Raw genomic sequence first — 18,350 nt, forward strand, 5'->3', positions numbered from 1 at the left:
CTGCCAGACTCAAAATCAGGTCACACTGTTTTCAACATTGCATTCATAATCAAGACTCAAGCTGCTCACCTGGGTCTGCCACAATGGAGTGGAAGGGAAGGGGAGAGGAAATGCAGACAGGGATGAGAATGGCAATCGTTCACTCGACTGTGCACACACACACACACACACACACACAGTGATGGAGAGTGCAGACCCTACAACCCGTTTGTAATAGCTTAGTCAGGCTGTGTCTCCCAGAAGATGCCCAGCTAACCGGTCTCTGCTGGGAAGCTGATGTCCCCGAGGCTTCTGTAGCTCAGGACGTTGAAGTAGTCGTGCGGCTCGTCATAGTCATCGTCCCTCTGCTCTCGGCATGAGTCTGAGCCTGAACCGGCAGCTGCAGCTTCTGCCAGGACACAGCTTGCAGGGGAGGCCGGAACCCCGAGCCCCCATTCCTCCTGTCCACATGGCACTCTCCTGAGGCCACTTTCTGCAGAACGAATTCTGAGAAATTTCTTCTAAAAACAAACAAATGACAAAGTATGTAGGGGTGTAATTCAAAAGTTACTCCCCAACTGATACGTAATTATAATGATCTCTCTCTTCCTTTCTTACACACACACATACACACACACACACGAAGTTGTGTTCTTACCAACACCAATCTCTTGACCCTTACTTTCTCAGTTTTGTCACGACTGGAGTTCAGTACTAACCACTCCACCAAAACCAAACTTTCACCCTGGCCTGTTTGGCTCAGTGGATAGAGCGTCGGCCTGCAGACTGAAGGGTCCCAGGTTCGATTCTGGTCAAGGGCATGTACCTTGGTTGCAGGCACATCCCCAGTGGGAGTGTGCAGGAGGCAGCTGATTGATGTTTCTCTCTCATCAATGTTTCTAACTTCTCCCTTCCTCTCTGTAAAAAATCAATAAAATATATTTTTTTTAAAACAATAAAACTTTCTACACACACAATGCACCTGTCACCATTCCTCCTTATCATTAAGCCTAGTGAGGCAGCTTGCACCCCGCTTCTCTCTACTCTTTGTCACACCGATGACCTCTTCCTTTTTAAGACGCTCTCCTTCCCCAGCTTCCACGGCACCTTCTCCCCGGTTCCCCTCCTCCTCCTGTGAACCCCACCTGCACCTTCAGCCAGCCCTGCCCTTTTTCCTGCTGCTCATCAGCTCCCCAATTAAAGGGGTTCCAGGGATCTGCTTTCTCACATTCAACACTCTCTCTGAGACACTTCATCTAAATGTACATCTACAACCTCCCTCTTCCCTCTGATGATGCCCAAATCTCCACCCACACTCGTCCAGGCCTCTGCCCTGAACTCCAGACCCAGATGTCCACTTGCTAAGTGGGCATGGCCACCTGATAACCCACAGCTGGGGCTGCAGGACAAACACTGTCCCCTTGGAGAACCCGAGGAGAAGGACAGTGGGCTGGCAGTCATGGTCCTGGCGCTGGACACAGCCATCTCTGCTGAGCCTCTCAGAAGGTCCCCTGGGGGCACTCTTGCCAACAGCTGCCTGGCAGATAACAATCATTCATTTAGTCTAGGACAGTGGTCGGCAAACTCATTAGTCAACAGAGCCAAACATCAACAGTACAATAATTGAAATTTGCCAACCATGGGTCTAGTAGATCCATGCAATGGAAATATTTATTGAGCACCAGGTATTAACCTTTTGCACTCGGATGTCAAGTGTGACTCGACACGGTTAGCATTAGAATAAAGGAATCGAGAAAAAAGCAAGCAAGTGCAAAGGGTTAATGAGGTGCTATGATAAATAAAGTGTATAATAATTATAAGAACATCCTATATAATAAAGAGGTGATATGCAAATTGACCCTCACATCATAAGATGGCCGCCCTCACGTTGTCACAAGATGGCCACCACAAGATGGCCGCCCCCCACATTGTCACAAGATGGCCAGCAAGGGAGGGCAGTTGGGGGCAACCAGGGCTGCAGGGGAGGGCAATTAAGGGGGACCAGGCCTGCAGGGGAGTTCAGTGGGGTGATCAGGCTGGCAGGGAAGCAGTTAGGTGTCAATCATGCCAGCAGGGGAGCGGTTAGGGGTGATCAGGCTGGAAGGCAGAGTGGTTAGGAGCCAGCAGTCCCGGATTGTGAGCAGGATGTCTGACTGCGGGATCAGGCCTAAACCGACAGTCAAACATCCCCCGAAGGGTACCAATTTGGAGAGGGTGCAGGCTGAGCTGAGAGAACCCCCCCAGTGCACGAATTTTGTGCACCGGACCTCTAGTATATTTATAAGAATTAATTAGAGGAAATATTTTAATATTGCTATTTGCCCTTTCTCTATAATAGAAGTGTCAGAGATGAAAGAAAATTAGTAAAATGTATATGAAAATCTTTCTCCTGTCAGAGTCTGGGGCACGCCATGGGACCCAGAGCCAAGTCCCTGCCCACCTGCACGCGCCTCGAAATCACACGAGACCCAGACCCAGCCGGACCCACCCCCATTGGGCATGATACAGACCTGGCCGGCCCCACCCCCATCAAGCACAGCAGGTGGGGGGCGCAGCCTCAGGTGCCCTGGCCCAGTGCCAGGCCGAGGGGCACAGCCTCAGGTCCCCTGTCAAACCCCGCTGGACGGGGGCCACAGCCTCAGGTCCCCCAGCGCACCCTCAGGTCTCCTGGCAGGGGGCACAGACTGAGGTCCCTCAGCCCAGCACCAGGGTGGGCGGCGCAGCCTGAGGTCCCCTGTCAAGCCCCGCCAGGCGGGGGGCGTGGCCTCAGGTCCCCCATCAAGCCCTGCTGGGCAGGGGGTGCAGCCTGAGGTCCCCTGGCCTGAAGCTGGGGTGGGGGGCGTGGCCTTAGGTCCCCTGTCAAGCCCCACCAGGCGGGGGATGCAGGCTCAGGTCCCCTGCCCCGGCCCAGCGCCACGCAGCCTCAGGTCCCTGCTGATTGCTCCTTAAGGTTCATTACGGGAACTCAGCCTCCACTGTGGGTGCAGCCATCTTGTGTTAAGGAAACCCCGCCTCCGCTCTGAGTGCCACCATCTTTGTGATGGTGTGATGGTCAATTTGCATATTACCTCTTTATTAGATAGGATAGGATGGCTATTAATGTATGCCAGGAAAAATACCCAAGTGGCTTACTTGAATTATTTGACTTAAATTTTCTCACAACCCCACAAAGGCAGCACCATACTTATTTCTGATTTACAGATGAGAAAGCTGAGGCTCAGCAAGGTCAGGTGACATAGCTACTCACCTGGCAGAGCCAGGATTCCAACCTAGGTCTGTCTGATTCCAACGCCATATTCCTAAAGACTGCAATCTGCTGGCTCTTGGGGTCTGTGGGGAGCACTCTTGGTGCCCGCTCAGATCCTCAGTACCTGACCTGTGCTCCCACTCCCCAGACCTGGGAGTATAGGCTGTGAGCGGCTCACAGCTGCCCCTCTCTGCAGACTTGCTCCTGGACCCTCTCTGCTGAGCAGCCTGCAGCCAATGACTGAGGAAGGTGGGTTTTTAAAAGGCCTCAGGATGCAACCAATTCTGCATACAAGTCTTGCTTCAACCGAGTCTCCAGCCGAGACCACATCACGCGGAGCATTCCTCACCCACTCTGCTTCCTTCTGTACCTTCACCTGAGAGCTCGTTCAGGGAAGTCCCTGTTGCCAGAATGCACGAGTCAGGCCCTAGTTCCTGGGCCTGCACTAAAACAGGTGTCCTGGGAACGGCCCTGGATGGAATGTGGAAGGAGAGCCCTCACCGCTGGATGGGAACAGGGACCCCACCCCAAGGGCAAAATGGGACGGGACACAGATGGAGGGGGCTGTGAGCTGATGCCACGGCTCTGACGTTGGAGAAGTGTGGGGTAAGCAGTGATTATGAGGACTGTGGGGTTGGGTGGCTTTTGCTAAACCCCTCTGGTGCACAGAAGAGAAAAGGAGACAGATCTGTCAGCATCTGAGAGCAAAGTGAGAGTCAAAGGTCCTCCCAGCAGCATTTACAGAGCATCCTCCGCACTGCAGGCCGGCACCGCACCTCGTCGCCGGGAGACGGAACTTCTGGGAGGAAGGGGGGTGGGGGCAGGGAGGCAAAGCGGGGAGGGAGAACATATGTAATAGAGTCAACAATAAATTTTTAAAAAAGAAAGAAAGACAGAACTTCAAAGAAGGCTTAAGCCTGGGCCTGAAAAACAGGGTCCTCGTCCTCCTTTACTTCTCATCGGGCAGGGTTGTGGGCAGCCCAGCACCTCTGAAGGCCTGTTAACGCTAAATGGGCTGATGTGCACCATCCCTCTCACAGAGTAGATGCCCCAGAGGCATCACAGCCGAAGTAGGCAAATCAAACCCAGGGGACTGGCGTAGGTCAGGCAGGAACTAGGAATGGCAGGTGACAGCGAGACTGGGAGGAGACAGGCCCAACCTCTCAGGCGCTCCCAGATAAGGGAAGGCACAGGAGAAGGATGCAAACAACTTCCCCAAAAGGCAGAACAAGGACCGTGAAAAAGTCACGAAGGGCAGTGGGGGGTCCCATCTATGTCTGTCTCTGCACAGAAGGAGAAGCTGAAAGGGCCAGGGTGGCCGGCGTGGGGTCCAGAGTCTTACCTTTCTGGCCAACGTGACCACCACTGTGACCGCTGTGCAGATGACCACCAGCAACAGGACCCCGAGCAACGGGATCAGGAGCCCAGGGCGGTGCCCAGCGCCTAGAGGGAGGACAAAATAAGGGAAATGGACTGAGGCCGGAAGCAAAGGGCAACCGTTTCCCAGGGAGGCCTGAGCTCAGGGCACAGAGGCGGGGGCTGGCCAGGCCTTTCTCCGGCCACAGGACTGGACCACTAACCCGGCTGCTTGGACAACAGACCATCTGCCTGGCCCACCATGAACCACTGACACGTGAGCCGTTGTGGACCTCACAGGTTTACACCAGAGCCGGCCATCGTTAACCCCCCTCCTCGACTCAACAACGTCACTTTGGGTAAGACTCACGAAATAAAACAAATGGCAACGTCCCGAAAAAATGGAAAAGGAAAATTTTCTTTTATTAAACTTCATATTTATAATCATACTAGTAGGAAAATTTTAACTTAAAAATTAAAATAAAATTAATATTAAAGTGCAAAAAAGAAAAAGAGCCCATAACCTTTCACCTTATTCCTCCTGGGCGGTGAGACCTGGCAGGAGCAAGGTCCTGGGGCTGTTTCCTGTACTGTTCCCCTTCATTCACACCACAAGTTCTTTTGAAATATATATTTTATTGATTTCAGAGAAGAAGGGAGAGGGAGAAAGAGATAGAAACATCAATGATGAGAATCATTGATCGGCTGCCTCCTGCAGGCCCCCTACTGGGGATCGAGCCCACAACCCAGGCATGTGCCCTGGCCAGGAATGGAGCTGTGACCTCAGCCACGGAGCCACGCCGGCCAGGCCATACCACAAATATTGATCAAGCACCTGGCACATAACAGGTGCTTCATCGATGTTTGTGATATGAGTTAAAGCGTGAACAAGAGAATGTCTACGAACATAAAATGTAACTGGAAGGAGGAAGAGGCAGGAAAGGCGTTTTGAAGAGATGGTATTTTATCCCAGGAGCGTGTGAGAGGAATAGGACAGTTACCCATGTGTGCTTGCTGTGGGGGAAGGATTTCCAGGCCGCTTCCTCCATCTCCACTTCCTTCCCAGAAGGTCGGGCAGAACCCAGGTGCCCAGGGAGAAAAGAGGAGGGCGTAGCAGAGGCCAGGCCCTCTTCCCTCTGATTAAGGACTGCGCTTGCCGGGAAGGTGACCTAGGAATGCAACCCCTTAGATTAGAACAAGGGCAGTGCCCACCGTCTCCACACGGTACCAGGAGGGGTAGGAGAGGGAGCCCAAACCCCCAGCACGTGCTTCTCCTGCCCTGAGGATTCCATTTCCTGCTTTGGCCACAGGTGGGGGGAGGGGGGCGGCAGATGGGCGGGGGGGAGCAGAGGGGTCATGGAGGGCAGTGGCAGGGGGCAGAGGGCTGTCTACAGAACAGAAAAACATGTAGGCTCTTAACCGCATGCATAATTGGCCTATGTGGAAGCAAGTATTTGAAAAGAAACTTCAAGGTAACAGTCTCACAGATTTTGCCAACTCATAAAGCTTAATCTCTAACACAATCAGCATCTAGAAGTTCAGAAGGTGCCATTCCGGGAACCAGAACACCTGTGTTCAAGTCAGCGCTAATGCTCTGAGCCACGGTAAGCCTCAGCTCCCACTGCCTCAGTCAGACAAGCAGTGCATTCATCGCTGAGCGGTACGTGGTGCTTCCCATGCATGTTCCAGGAGCCCTCCTACAGGCGTCTGCTTGTAGTGAGTAACTCAATCCCGTCAGCACCAGGTAGGCAGGTCTGACAACTGCCTCCTTTCACAGGGGAGAAAAGCAATGCACGGAGCGGCTACCTAATCCTGCCTGTGGTCACCAGCAGCACCGGGATTTGGACATCGACTGCCTGGCGTCAGCCTGAGCTCACAACCACTCCACTGCACTGTAACTCAGATACGGTCAGAATCCTTTCCCTCCGTCCAGACAACCGGTTCAAGTGCCCAGATGGATAACAGACATGAGGTTATATTTGGAAACAAATGTAAATGATCGTAAATTAAAAATAGAACTATCATTGTGACCCAGCAATTCCACTTCTGGGTATTTATCCAAAGACATTCAAAACACTAATTCAAAAAGATATAAGCACCCTTATGTTCATCGCGGCTCTATTTGCAATAGCCCAGATATGGAAGCAGCCTAAGTGTCCACAAATGCACACAGAAGATGTGGTGCACTGGCACAGTGGAATATTAATCAGCCATAAAGAAGAATGAAATCTTGCCTTTGTGACAACTTGGATGAACCTAGAGGGTATTGTGCTAAGTGAAATAAGTCAGGCAGATGAAGACAAATACCACATGATTTCACTTATATGTGGAATCTTAAAAAAAACACACACACAAATAAATGAACAAGCAAACTCATAGATACAGAGAACAAACTGATAGTTGCCAGTTGGGGGGATGAATGAAAAAGGGGGAGGGGTTAAGATGTAGAATTGCCAGATATAAAAACAATCACAAGGATGTAAAGTACAGCACAGGGAATATAGTCAATGATATTGTCATAACGGTGTATGCTGCCAGGTGGGTACTAGACTTATCAGGGTGATCACTTCGTAAAGTACACAAATGCCTATCACTATGTTGTTCACCTGAAACTAATATAATATTGCATGTCAACTGTAATTGAAAAAAATTTCAAAAACCTTTCTAAAATGCAAATTATTGTACATTTACACTTAGCACACAGCTTTGTTTCTAACCAGCTCTAATCCCTTATAAATTTAGGACCTAATTCTAATCTGCATGATCCATGCTAACCTAAGAAATGAGAACATTTTCTAGATGACCATATCCTATCTAATAAAAGAGTAATATGCAAATTGACCGTCACTCCAAGACACAAGATGGCTGCCCCCATGTGGACACAAGATGGCCGCCACAATATGTCCAGCAGGGGAGGGCAGTTGTGGGCATTTAGGGGTGACCAGGCCAGCAGAGGAGGGCAGTTGGGGGTGACCAGGCCGGCAGAGGAGGGCAGTTGGGGCAGACCAGGCCAGCAAGGGAGGGCAGTTGGAGGAGACCCAGGCCTGCAGGGGAGGGCAGTTGGGGGGACCAGGCCTGGAGGGGAGGGCAGTTGGGGGGGGATCAGGCCTGCAGGGGAGAGCAGTTGGGGGAGACCCAGGCCTGCAGGGGAGGGCAGTTGGGGGGGACCAGGCCTGCAGGGGAGGGCACTTGGGGGCAATCAGGCCAGCAGGGAGGGCTGTTAGGGGTGACCTGGCCACCAGAGGAGGGCAGTTGTGGGAGACCAGGCTAGCAGGGGAGGGCAGTTGGGAGGGCCCAGGACAGCAGGGGAAGGCAGTTGGGGGGACCAGGCCTGCAGGGGAGGACAGTTGGTGGGAACCCAGACCTGCAGTGGAGGGCAGTTGGGGGTGGACCAGGCCTGCAGGAGAGGGCAGTTGTGGGCGATCGGGCCTGAAGGGAGGGCAGTTAGGGGTGACTGGGCCAGCAGAGGAGGGCAGTTGGGGGAGACCAGGCTTGCAGGGGAGGACAGTTGGAGGGGACCCAGGCCTGCAGGGAAGGGCAGTTGGGGGTGTACCAGGCCTGCAGGGGAGGACAGTTGGGGGAAACCAGGCCAGCAGGGGAGGGCAGTTGGGGGGTACCAGGCCTGCAGGGGAGGGCAGTTGGGGGGGACCAGCCCTGCAGTGGAGGACAGTTGGGGGGGACCAGCCCTGCAGTGGAGGACAGTTGGGGGGGGACCCATGCCTGCAGGGGAGGATATTAGGGGCGACCAGACTGGCAGGGGAGGGCAGTTGGAGGAGAGGGGGCAATTGGGCCAGCCGGGAAGCAGTTAGGCATCAATCAGGCTGGCAGGGGAGTTGTTAGTGGGTTATCAGGCTGTCAGGCAGAAGCGGTTAGGGGCAATCAAGCAGAGGCAGGTGAGCAGTTGGGAGCCAGCAGTTCTGGATTGTGAGAGGGATGTCCAACCGCCCATTTAGGCCCGATCCCACCGGGGGGTCCCAGATTGGAAAGGGTGCAGGCTGGGCTGAGGGACAACCCCCACCCCGTGCACGAATTTCGTGCACCGTGCCTCTAGTCTATATATATAAAAGCCTAAGCAACTGGACAACCAGTCAGTAGCTATGACATGCACCGACCACCAGGGGGCAGACACTCAACGCAGGAGCTGCCCCCTGGTGGTCAGTATGCTCCCACAGCCAACCTCCCAAGGCCAGCCAAACTCCCGTGGTCCCTCCCCCTGGCTGGCTGGCCCTGATGGGCCCTGGGACTGGGCGAGATGGCCCTCATCTGCCCCAATTGCTGGCCAGGTGGGGGGACCCCACCCGAGCAAGAATTCATGCACCAGGCCTCTAGTCAATATATATACATAAAATGTCCTTTTTATACCCCAAAGTGTGGTTATCAACCTTGGCTGCTTGTTCGAATCACCAGGGATTCTCCTAGCACCTCTCAGGTCCTGGCTCCACCCGTAGAGATTCCTACTGAACTGGTCTGGGATGGGCGCTGGCACCATCGTTATTGAAAAGCCCCCAAGGTGATGGGAGTGTGAGCAGGGTCGGGTGGCCCTGCTCCACTGCGCGTGGCAGGGATGCATTTTCCATCCTAGAGGATGAGGTTCGTCCTCTGCTCTGCTCCAGAGGGCATACCTGAGCTTTGCAGGACCTCCAGGAAGAGCCTCCCTCTGTAAATGCCATCAGGGAAGGTGTGATAGATGCAGGAGTACACCCCTGTGTCGTTCGTGGTCAGCGACTGCAGGGTGAGGCCCAGGTTGGGGCGGGGGACCACTCGCCCCCGGAAAGCCGGGTAGATGGACCACCCGGACTCAGTGTGATGGATGGCCAGAAACCGGTCCCGCTGCTTCCAGTCGACCTGAGTCACCGTGGCCGTGGTGGAGGAGAGGTGACATTGTAAGGTGACAGAGCCACCTTCCTCTGCGGAAATGTTCCCCGTGGTCCCTATCCTGCCTGCCATGGCTCCTAGGGGAGGGAGAAAGCGTGCGTGAGTCCGGGTCAGCAGCTGGCCCCATCCTTCCCGCAGAAATCCCAAGGGGCTTTGTGACCAGAACTGGCTTTTGGCATGGTCGCCTCTCCGGCCTACCTGCCCCGCCCCCGCCCCGAAGAGGGAGCGCATCCCAGGTGCTCCACTGGGATCTAGCATCACGACCAGCTCATGGGTGGTTTTCAGCTGCTCACTTTACAGTATAAACCCTGGCAGCCACTGCTTCTGTTTCATTGAATCTTCCAGCAGCCCGGGGCTGGGCTGGACACATTATCCTCTGAAGTGAAACCTGGCTGTTTGGTTGGTTGCCATTGGGGTTGCTGGAAAACCCTTCATGACCTCCAAAGCGAAGGAGCGTTGGTGAGAAACTGGGTCTCCACGCAAAACCACCCTTTTGGCACTTACCACCCTGAGATGGCTCAGAAAGCAAAACAAAAACTAACGCTGCCGTTTTTAAATATCTGTGCCCCCTTTTAACACAGGAGGGAATAGATGTATCACGAATTCAATCTAAAATGTGAGGATCTCTGGAATCTGTGAAGAAAACATGTTGATCCACAGAAGAAAGGACGAAGGGGCAGGAGTGAACTTCTACAAGTAAATGGGTCACCCTCCTGCTTGGTCCCTTTCTCTCCCTCGCTTCCCTTCTGGGGTTGGCCAGTCAGGCTCCCCCCCACCCCCACCCCCCGCCCCAAGTCCTTCATCTGCCGCCCAGAACAAACCTGTGCCTTCTTCTCAGAGGAGAAAAGCGGGGCGCAGGGCTCTGAGCACGGTGGTTTGCTTCCCGCAGACCCATAGAGCGTTCACTCCCTGCCTCCCCCGTCCGCCTCCCTGCTCCCTGCTCTCCCCCTTCCTCGGGGTCTAGGCTGGAGTTTCAGTCCCTACCTGACGCCAGGAGGGGAGCCTGCCTCAGCCCCTGGGCCCAGATCAGGAGGAGCCACCACTGCATGCTTCTGCCCAGGGGGCCTCAGGAAGCAGGTGTGGCCGCCTCTGCCACAGAAACTGGCCGCGCGCAGCTGGCAAGGCGAAACTGAGCCTCTGAGGAGAGAGGGTCTCGGAAACACCGAGGTCAGCAAAACCTAAGACAGATGCCGTTCTCAACAAGCACCCAAACTGCACAGCGAGCCACAAGAAAGACCATGGAGGAAACACGTTAGAAGAATAAGCAGCGCTATGGGGGGAGGTACGCTGCACTGGTCTTTGGATGCTGTTAGTCAATCTACTCATTTCAGTTCTCTGACTGCACTTTTTTTTTTTTTTTAATCAGTCTTTAACAAGCTCAGGGCATCTGTGTCATGCCCAGGCTTTACAGAACCTGTTACCAACGGGGTTCCCTGACTTCACCCTACTAAAGGTCTGCAGAACTGAGAGAAACGTAAGTGTGTGCACTCTCAGGCTAGGCACTGCGCTGGAACTCTGAGCCCGGGAGCAAGAGGCAGTGGCTACGGAGACAAGACCTGGGTGGGACAAAGTCTTGGACAAACATAGCCACATTTTCCTTGAATGAGGTCCCCTTCTTGAACCTTATATCTCCTTTCTTGTTTATCTGGACTGAGACATGTTTGAATTCTGGCTTAATCTCTCTGACCCAGGATTATCGGAGGAGACCAGAAAAGAGTTTTCTTCTGCACGGCAACCCCATGAAACTCGGGAGCGCCTGACCCTGGAGAGAGATCACTTGACCTTTGCTTGGAGCTCCACTTCATCGTCAAATCCTACTGCTGGGTCATCCTCCCTCCCTCCCTCCCTCCCTCCCTCCCTTCCTCCCTTTCTCCCTTCCTGGATCCCTCCTTCCCTCCCTCCCTCCCTCCTCCCTCCCTCTTTCCTCCCTCCCTCCTTCCCTCCCTCCCTCCCTCCCTCCCTCCCTCCCTCCCTCCCTCCCTCCCTCCCTCCCTCCCTCCCTCCCTTTATTTGAAAGTCCCCAAGTGCCTACAAAGGACCAGACTGGACCGCAGGCTCTGGAGATAGGAGAAACATTAGTCAAAGCTTGCTCTCCAGTGAAGCCACACTCTGGGGAGTGGGGGTGGAGGGCCCACATGCACCTCCTCCAGGGCTCACCGCTGCTCCTGTGGACGTACCCCGTGGCGTATGTACTGAAAACAGCTCCAAAAGGGGAGCCTCTGAAGCCCGGTGCTCTGCCCCCTCCAGTCCAGCCGAGCCCCTGAGCTTCCACACGGTCCGGGCTCCTGTCCCCTTCTCCCCTGAAGCTTCGTCTCGGACCAGCTTCTTCCCCTCCCTGGGTTCTGCTGATTCCCAACACCACAACCCACTCACCACCCCACTAGCCCACCTCCAGCCCCTTAGACAATATATGCCTCACCAGCTCCTCTGGCTTTCCAAATCCAACCTGTCCTTCCAGGTTCACGTCAAGATACAACTCCACCCTTTTCAACAATCACAGTCCCTTTCGCTAAAGGAGAAAGGGACTGTGTCCCTAACGTGTGTCCAGGGGAAGGTGCTGAGGTTGAACTTGTGGGGTTCACAGGCCCACTGGTTGCTAAGCCAAAGGAGCCGTGAGGGAAAGCCAACAGCAGCCAGTGGGGCTCGAGCACTGAGAGGGGCATGCTGGGGTTCGGGCTCTCACAAATGCACAGCCTGTGTTCCTGCAGTGGGGGTGGCTGGAAACCATACAGGCAGGACCTGTCTTCAATAATGAGGAAATTTAGACTGGGGGAGAGGGGGAGATAGTTACAGAATTGTTCTGTTTGTTTCTAAGCAATCAGTCCAAAGAGGAACACAGTCGAGCCCATTCTGATGAAGGATGCTCTCCAGAGACATGTGAGGTGATTAACAGACTGTAGACTGAGAAACACCTGGGTCCACATTCATCCTGGTGTGGTGACCTGGAGAAAGTTACTCAACTTCCTTAGGAGTCTGTTTCCTCTTCTGCAGTGAGAAGAACAGGATCCCCTGCCTGCCCTTCGTAAGGCCCTTGTGAAGATTCAGTGAGCGGATGTGAGGTGGTGTTTAGCCCAGTGCCTGGAGCTCAGGAAGGGCTCCATACACCAACGGCAGTGCTGGTAATAACAGTACTTAAGGAAGTAAAAGAGCAATCAGAGAAGAATATCTCTCTATCTATGCACTGTGTTTTGCCAGGACTAAAACCCTGATCTCTGGACTCCAAGTTCTCTATGCAACCTCTTCATTCTGTCGTGTGCATCTGATAGAAGACTGTGAGGAGGAAATGCTCCTGCAGAGAAGTGGACCAGCCAGACCCAGAGGAGGCCTGGGAGGAAGGTGAATGACCCAAGGGTCTCCCCAGGGAACCTCCCAGAAGTCCCTCTTGGAGCGTCCCCCGGGGTGGGACTCCTCCTGGCAGCCTTGCTGGTGTGGCCACCTCAGCAGTGGCTGCACAGAGCTCAGCCTTGAGGGCCAGCGGAAGCCTCGGTGGCACGGCATGAACCTCTGTGGTCAGTCAGATTCTGACTCACGTTTCCATTTTAAAGTTCTAAAAGGAGCCGCCATAGTTTTTCTGCCCTCGTTTTTAAAAATATATATATATACTAGTGGCCCAGTGCATGAAATTCATGCACGGGGGGTGGGGGGGTGTCCCTCAGCCCAGCCTGCACCCTCTCCAATCTGGGACCCCTCGGGGGATCGGGCCTAAACTGGCAACCAGACATCCTCTTGCAATCCGGGACCGCTGGTTCCTAACCACTCACCTGCCTGCCTGCCTGATCGCCCCTAACCATTCTGTCTGCCGGTCTTCTTGCCCCCAACTGCCCCCCCCCCCCCCCGCCTGATCATCCCCAACTTCTTCCCCCTGCCGGCCTGCTCACCCCCAACTGCCCCCCCCTGCTGGCCTGCTCACCCCCAACTGCCCCCCCCCCGCTGGCCTGCTCACCACCAACTGCCCCCCCCCCCCCCCGCCGGCCTGATCACACCCAATTGCCCTCCCCTCCTAACTGCCTCTGCCTTGGCCCCGCCACCATGGCTTTGTCCAGAAGGTCTCCCAGAAGGTCTCCCAGTCTAATTAGCATATTACCCTTTTATTAGTATAGATTGTATTGTTGACAGTATTACAGATGTCGCCCTTCACCCCCCACTTTTTCCCCCTCTGCCCAGCTCCTACCCCGCCTAGGCCTTCACCACACTATTGTCTGTGCCATGGGCTATGCATGTAAGTATACAAGTTCTTTGGTTTATCTTTTCTCATCCCCCCACCCTGAGATATGTCCGTCTGCCCTCACTGCTGTGGTTTGGGCTGAACAGGTCTAGTTAGTCTCCAGGCAGCTGGATGGGTGTGGGCACTGAGGAAGGGACTCCATTTGCATGTAAAGGGGAAGAAGGGCTGGGATGTAAAACACTCCCCAGCCCCCTCCAGTCCTTTCACAGCCCAGCCTTTCCTTGCCCTGCGAGCCCCAGGAGCCCCACGTGAGCCCAGTCACTCCTAGGGATCAGGGAACTGGGAACAGAGCTGAGAGAGGGTGCACTTTCCATGAGACCTGTGACTTATGCCCTGGAGACACTACCTAGTTCCCTCAGGGCACAGACCACTCTCTCAGTGTGTCTTTGAGTCCTCCCCCTGGCGGGGGAGTTCAGGGATATCAAGGCTTTCTTCTCCCTCTTTTCCTGGCCTCTAACCCAGTGCATGTCCTGCAGGTGCAGGGCTGTGACCTTCTCAGCCAAGGGCTCTCACTCTGTCTCGAAGCCCAGCACCTCCTGGTGGTTGGCTGTCTTGTGGCCAAAGGAAGGGGGCACGAGGCCCCTGAAGCCTGCAGGTCCGCAGAGGCCTGTGGGAGCAGAGACAGGGAGGGGAAAGAGAAGAGAGCACAGCTGCCCAGGCACCCAGAAGAGCGTGTCCTGTGTCCCCTCTCCCCCATCTACCATTTGTCATAGCAAAGCCACCTCAGTGAAGCCATCTGAGTAAGGGGGAGGGGGGGGGCGGGGGTGGGGGCGTTGAAAGCCCCTTGTGGAGAGAACTGCCTCAGAAAATCAAAGACAGCGTGACAGGAATGTCTGTCACCTGAAGCGTGTTTAAGTCTGTGAGCCACAGGGTTTGCTGGCTGCAAGTGGCTCGTGGTGAATGTATATGGGAGAACTTGGGGGTGGGATTGCTGACTGTTAGCCCAAGCTCCCTGCAGTGAGGTGACTCTGCGGACCTCCCTGACAAAGGCGGCCAAGGACGTCAGTGGCCTATGGGGAGTTTCCTTTGCCTTCCCAGCTGTGAAAACAGAGAGCCCCCCCCACCCCTCCCTGCAGCAGAGGTTGGAATGCAAAGTCAGAAGAACCTTTGGGAAGAAGCCTGCACCTCCCTTCATAGCCCTCCCACCCTCCGACGTCATTCCCTGCCATTCCCCGCCCCTCCTCCCTAGACATGATTATACTATCAATCCAGCCCTAGTCCCGTCTGCCTTGAGAAAGCATCCTCCACCCCTGGAAACTTACTTGCTGCTTCCTACTCCCTAGAGTCCTCAGCATTGAGGACCACAAAGATTGGAATGGAAGTTCAAGTGAACGTATCAACCCATCAATGTTTCTCTCACATCAATGTTCCTCTCTCTCTCTCTCTCTCTCTCTCTCTCTCTCTCTCTCTCTCTCTTCCTCTCTCTAAAATCAACAAAAACATAGCCTCAGGAGAGGATTAAAAATAATCTTACCTTATAATAGACAAATATGCAAATTGACCGCACCTTCGCTACGCCCAAGCCACGCCCACCAACCAAGCCACGCCCACCAGGAAACCATTGCAGGGACATTGGGGTGTGGCGGAGCCTTAGGCACCAGCAGGGAGCCTGCACCGATCGCAGGCAAGGACCAGGGGGTCGGCTCCTATGATCCCTAGCAGGGACGCTGGGTGTGGCCGAGCCAAAGGCCACTGCCCAGGGCCAAGCCCCGACCCTGAAAGAAGGCAGAAGGCAGTGGCCACAGCCAAGGCCTGGGTCCCTGGTGCCGGCAGAAAACTGGTGCAGGCAGCCAGGTGAATGAAGGTCTATTGCACGAATCTTCGTGCAAACGGGCTACTAGTAATGATATAAAACTATTTCTAGTTGTTGATGCTTATATGAATGGAAAAGCCAAAAGAATCAATTGGGGGGGCGGGGGAAACCCACATAAAAATAAATTTGCAGGATATAAGATTAATATAAATAAACTAGAGGCCCAGTGCATGATTTAATCATGCACCTGGTGTACCAGCTGGCTGTCTGTCCGCTGGTGCCCCAGGCCTTCCGAAAGCCTCCCGCGCGGCGGAGGCTTTCGGAAGGCCTTGCGCCGGCGCAGACAGACAGACAGCTCCCCCGCTTTGGCTTTTGATCGCGGGGGAGCCGGCTGTGTGTCTGTCCGCCGGTGCCCCAGGCCTTCCGAAAGCCTCCGGCTCCGCGGAGGCTTTCGGAAGGCCTTGCGCCGGCGCAGACAGACAGACAGCTCCCCCGCTTTGGCTTTTGATCGCGGGGGAGCCGGCTGTGTGTCTGTCCGCCGGTGCCCCAGGCCTTCCGAAAGCCTCCGGCTCCGCGGAGGCTTTCGGAAGGCCTTGCGCCGGCGCAGACAGACAGACAGCTCCCCCGCTTTGGCTTTTGATCGCGGGGGAGCCGGCTGTGTGTCTGTCCGCCGGTGCCCCAGGCCTTCCGAAAGCCTCCAGCGCGGCGGATGCTTTCGGAAGGCCTTGCGCCGGCGCAGACAGACAGACAGCTCCCCCGCTTTGGCTTTTGATCGCGGGGGAGCCGGCTGTGTGTCTGTCCGCCGGTGCCCCAGGCCTTCCGCAAGCCTCCGGCTCTGCGGAGGCTTTCGGAAGGCCTTGCGCCGGCGCAGACAGACAGACAGCTCCCCCGCTTTGGCTTTTGATCGCGGGGGAGCCGGCTGTGTGTCTGTCCGCCGGTGCCCCAGGCCTTCCGAAAGCCTCCGGCTCTGCGGAGGCTTTCGGAAGGCCTTGCGCCGGCGCAGACAGACAGACAGCTCCCCCGCTTTGGCTTTTGATCGCGGGGGAGCCGGCTGTGTGTCTGTCCGCCGGTGCCCCAGGCCTTCCGAAAGCCTCCGGCTCCGCGGAGGCTTTCGGAAGGCCTTGCGCCGGCGCAGACAGACAGACAGCTCCCCCGCTTTGGCTTTTGATCGCGGGGGAGCCGGCTGGCTGTCTGTCCGCCGGTGCCCCAGGCCTTCCGAAAGCCTCCGGGGCAGCCATGACACAGACGCTGAGCTCGCGGCGCCACTGGCGCCGCGAGCTCAGCGTCCTGCTGGCCCAATCAGCTACCCCGGCCACCCTGAGTCCCGCCCCCTGCGCCTCCTGCTGGCCCAATCGTGGGCGTAGCGGAGTGATGGTAATTTACATATTACCATTTTATTATGTAGGATAGTCTTCCTATGTACAATCATTAACCAGTTAACAGATATTTTGGAAGAGAATCCCATTGACAATCGCAGCCCAAAAAAAGATAAAATACATAGGAATAAATTTGACCAGAAATGCGCAAAAGACATATGAAAAAAACTTTACTCAAATGAATTATCTATCAAAATACACTTTTAAAGGAAACCATACAAATTCTAAAGGAAAACCTAGATAACTTCCTTTAAAGCCTGGAAGGAGAGAAAACCTTTTTAACTAGGATTCAAACTAGAATTATAAATACCATTTTGTGAGGAGTTTGACTACATACATTTAAAAAAAAAAGCTTTTGCCTTTAAAACAATCATAAAGGTCAAATAACAAGGGCAAGCTAGGAAAGAATATTTGGAACTTAATTCACAAACAAATTATTCATCTCCTTAACATAAAGAGATTCTAGAAATCAAGAAGAAAAAGACCAAGAACACTGAACAGATCAAAATGCATGAACTGACAATTCCTGGAAAAATATATACAAATGTTCTTTAAGCATATGGAAAGTTCCTCAGTCCCAGTCATAAAAGAGAGATATGCAATAAAACTACACTGTTGAAACCATTTCTCACCCACCAAATTAGCAAAAAATCAAAATTTTTACAATATGCTCTACTGGTGCTATCATATATTGCTGTTAAAATTAAAAAAGGATACAACTTTTTTAAATTCGATTTTGTCGATATCTATTCAGATCTCAGCTGTGTTTACTGTTTGACCCAGGAGTCATACTTTTAGAAATCTGTTCTAAGGATATAAGTGCACAAATATGAAATGACATATGCACAAAGTTATTCATTGAGGCATTATGTACTAGCAGAAAGAAAGAAAGAAAGAAAGAAAGAAAGAAAGAAAGAAAGAAAGAAAGAAAGAAAGAAAGAAAGAACTCAAATGTCTATCAGTGGGGCCTGGTTGAATACACTATGATACCAAGCTCCTTGCCGAATAAACTGTTACCTCCACATAATGGGAAACTAGGCAACCAAAGAATGAGAGCATCTCAATGTGTTGACGTGGAGTGATCTCCAGAGGCTTTCTTAAATAAAACAGCAAGGTGCCCAAACTATGCTACCATAGGCTACCTTTGTGGAAAGGGATAAAAGGGAATAAATATATGAGTACAAAGTTGCTTATGTTTATAGTAAGAAACACTGTAGAGTTTTTTTTAATCCTCACCCAAGGGTATGGTTTTATTGATTTTTTTTTAGAGAAAGGGGAAGGGAGGGAAGGAAAGGGGAGAAAGAGAGAGAGAGAGAGAGAGAGAGAGAGAGAGAGAGATCAATTGGTTGCCTCCCATATGGGCCTAGACCCAGGATCAAACCCACAACCTCGGTATGTGCCCTGACCAGGAATCAAAACTGCAACATTTTGGTGAATGGGACAACACTCCAACCAACTAAGCCACCCAGCCAGGGCCAGAAAATAATTTTTTTTAATTGGTTACCATTAGGTGGTGGGAAAGGGGGTGGGAGGAGGGCA

General features: G+C 53.6%; 1 protein-coding gene across 1 annotated transcript; it reads right to left on the reverse strand.

The window, feature by feature from the left end:
- Positions 1 to 251: 251 nt before the first annotated feature.
- TIGIT (T cell immunoreceptor with Ig and ITIM domains) lies at positions 252 to 10,505 on the reverse strand (the record flags this gene model as incomplete). Its single annotated transcript, XM_079767129.1, has 4 exons — positions 252 to 500; positions 4,569 to 4,669; positions 9,205 to 9,534; positions 10,442 to 10,505. 4 exons carry the CDS (start codon positions 10,503 to 10,505, stop codon positions 252 to 254), a joined length of 744 nt encoding a protein of 247 aa, XP_079623255.1.
- Between the last annotated feature and the right edge of the window lie 7,845 nt (positions 10,506 to 18,350).

This window comes from Cnephaeus nilssonii (genome assembly GCF_951640355.1).
Source record: "Cnephaeus nilssonii genome assembly, chromosome: 3".
Classification (NCBI taxonomy): Eukaryota; Metazoa; Chordata; class Mammalia; order Chiroptera; family Vespertilionidae; genus Cnephaeus; species Cnephaeus nilssonii.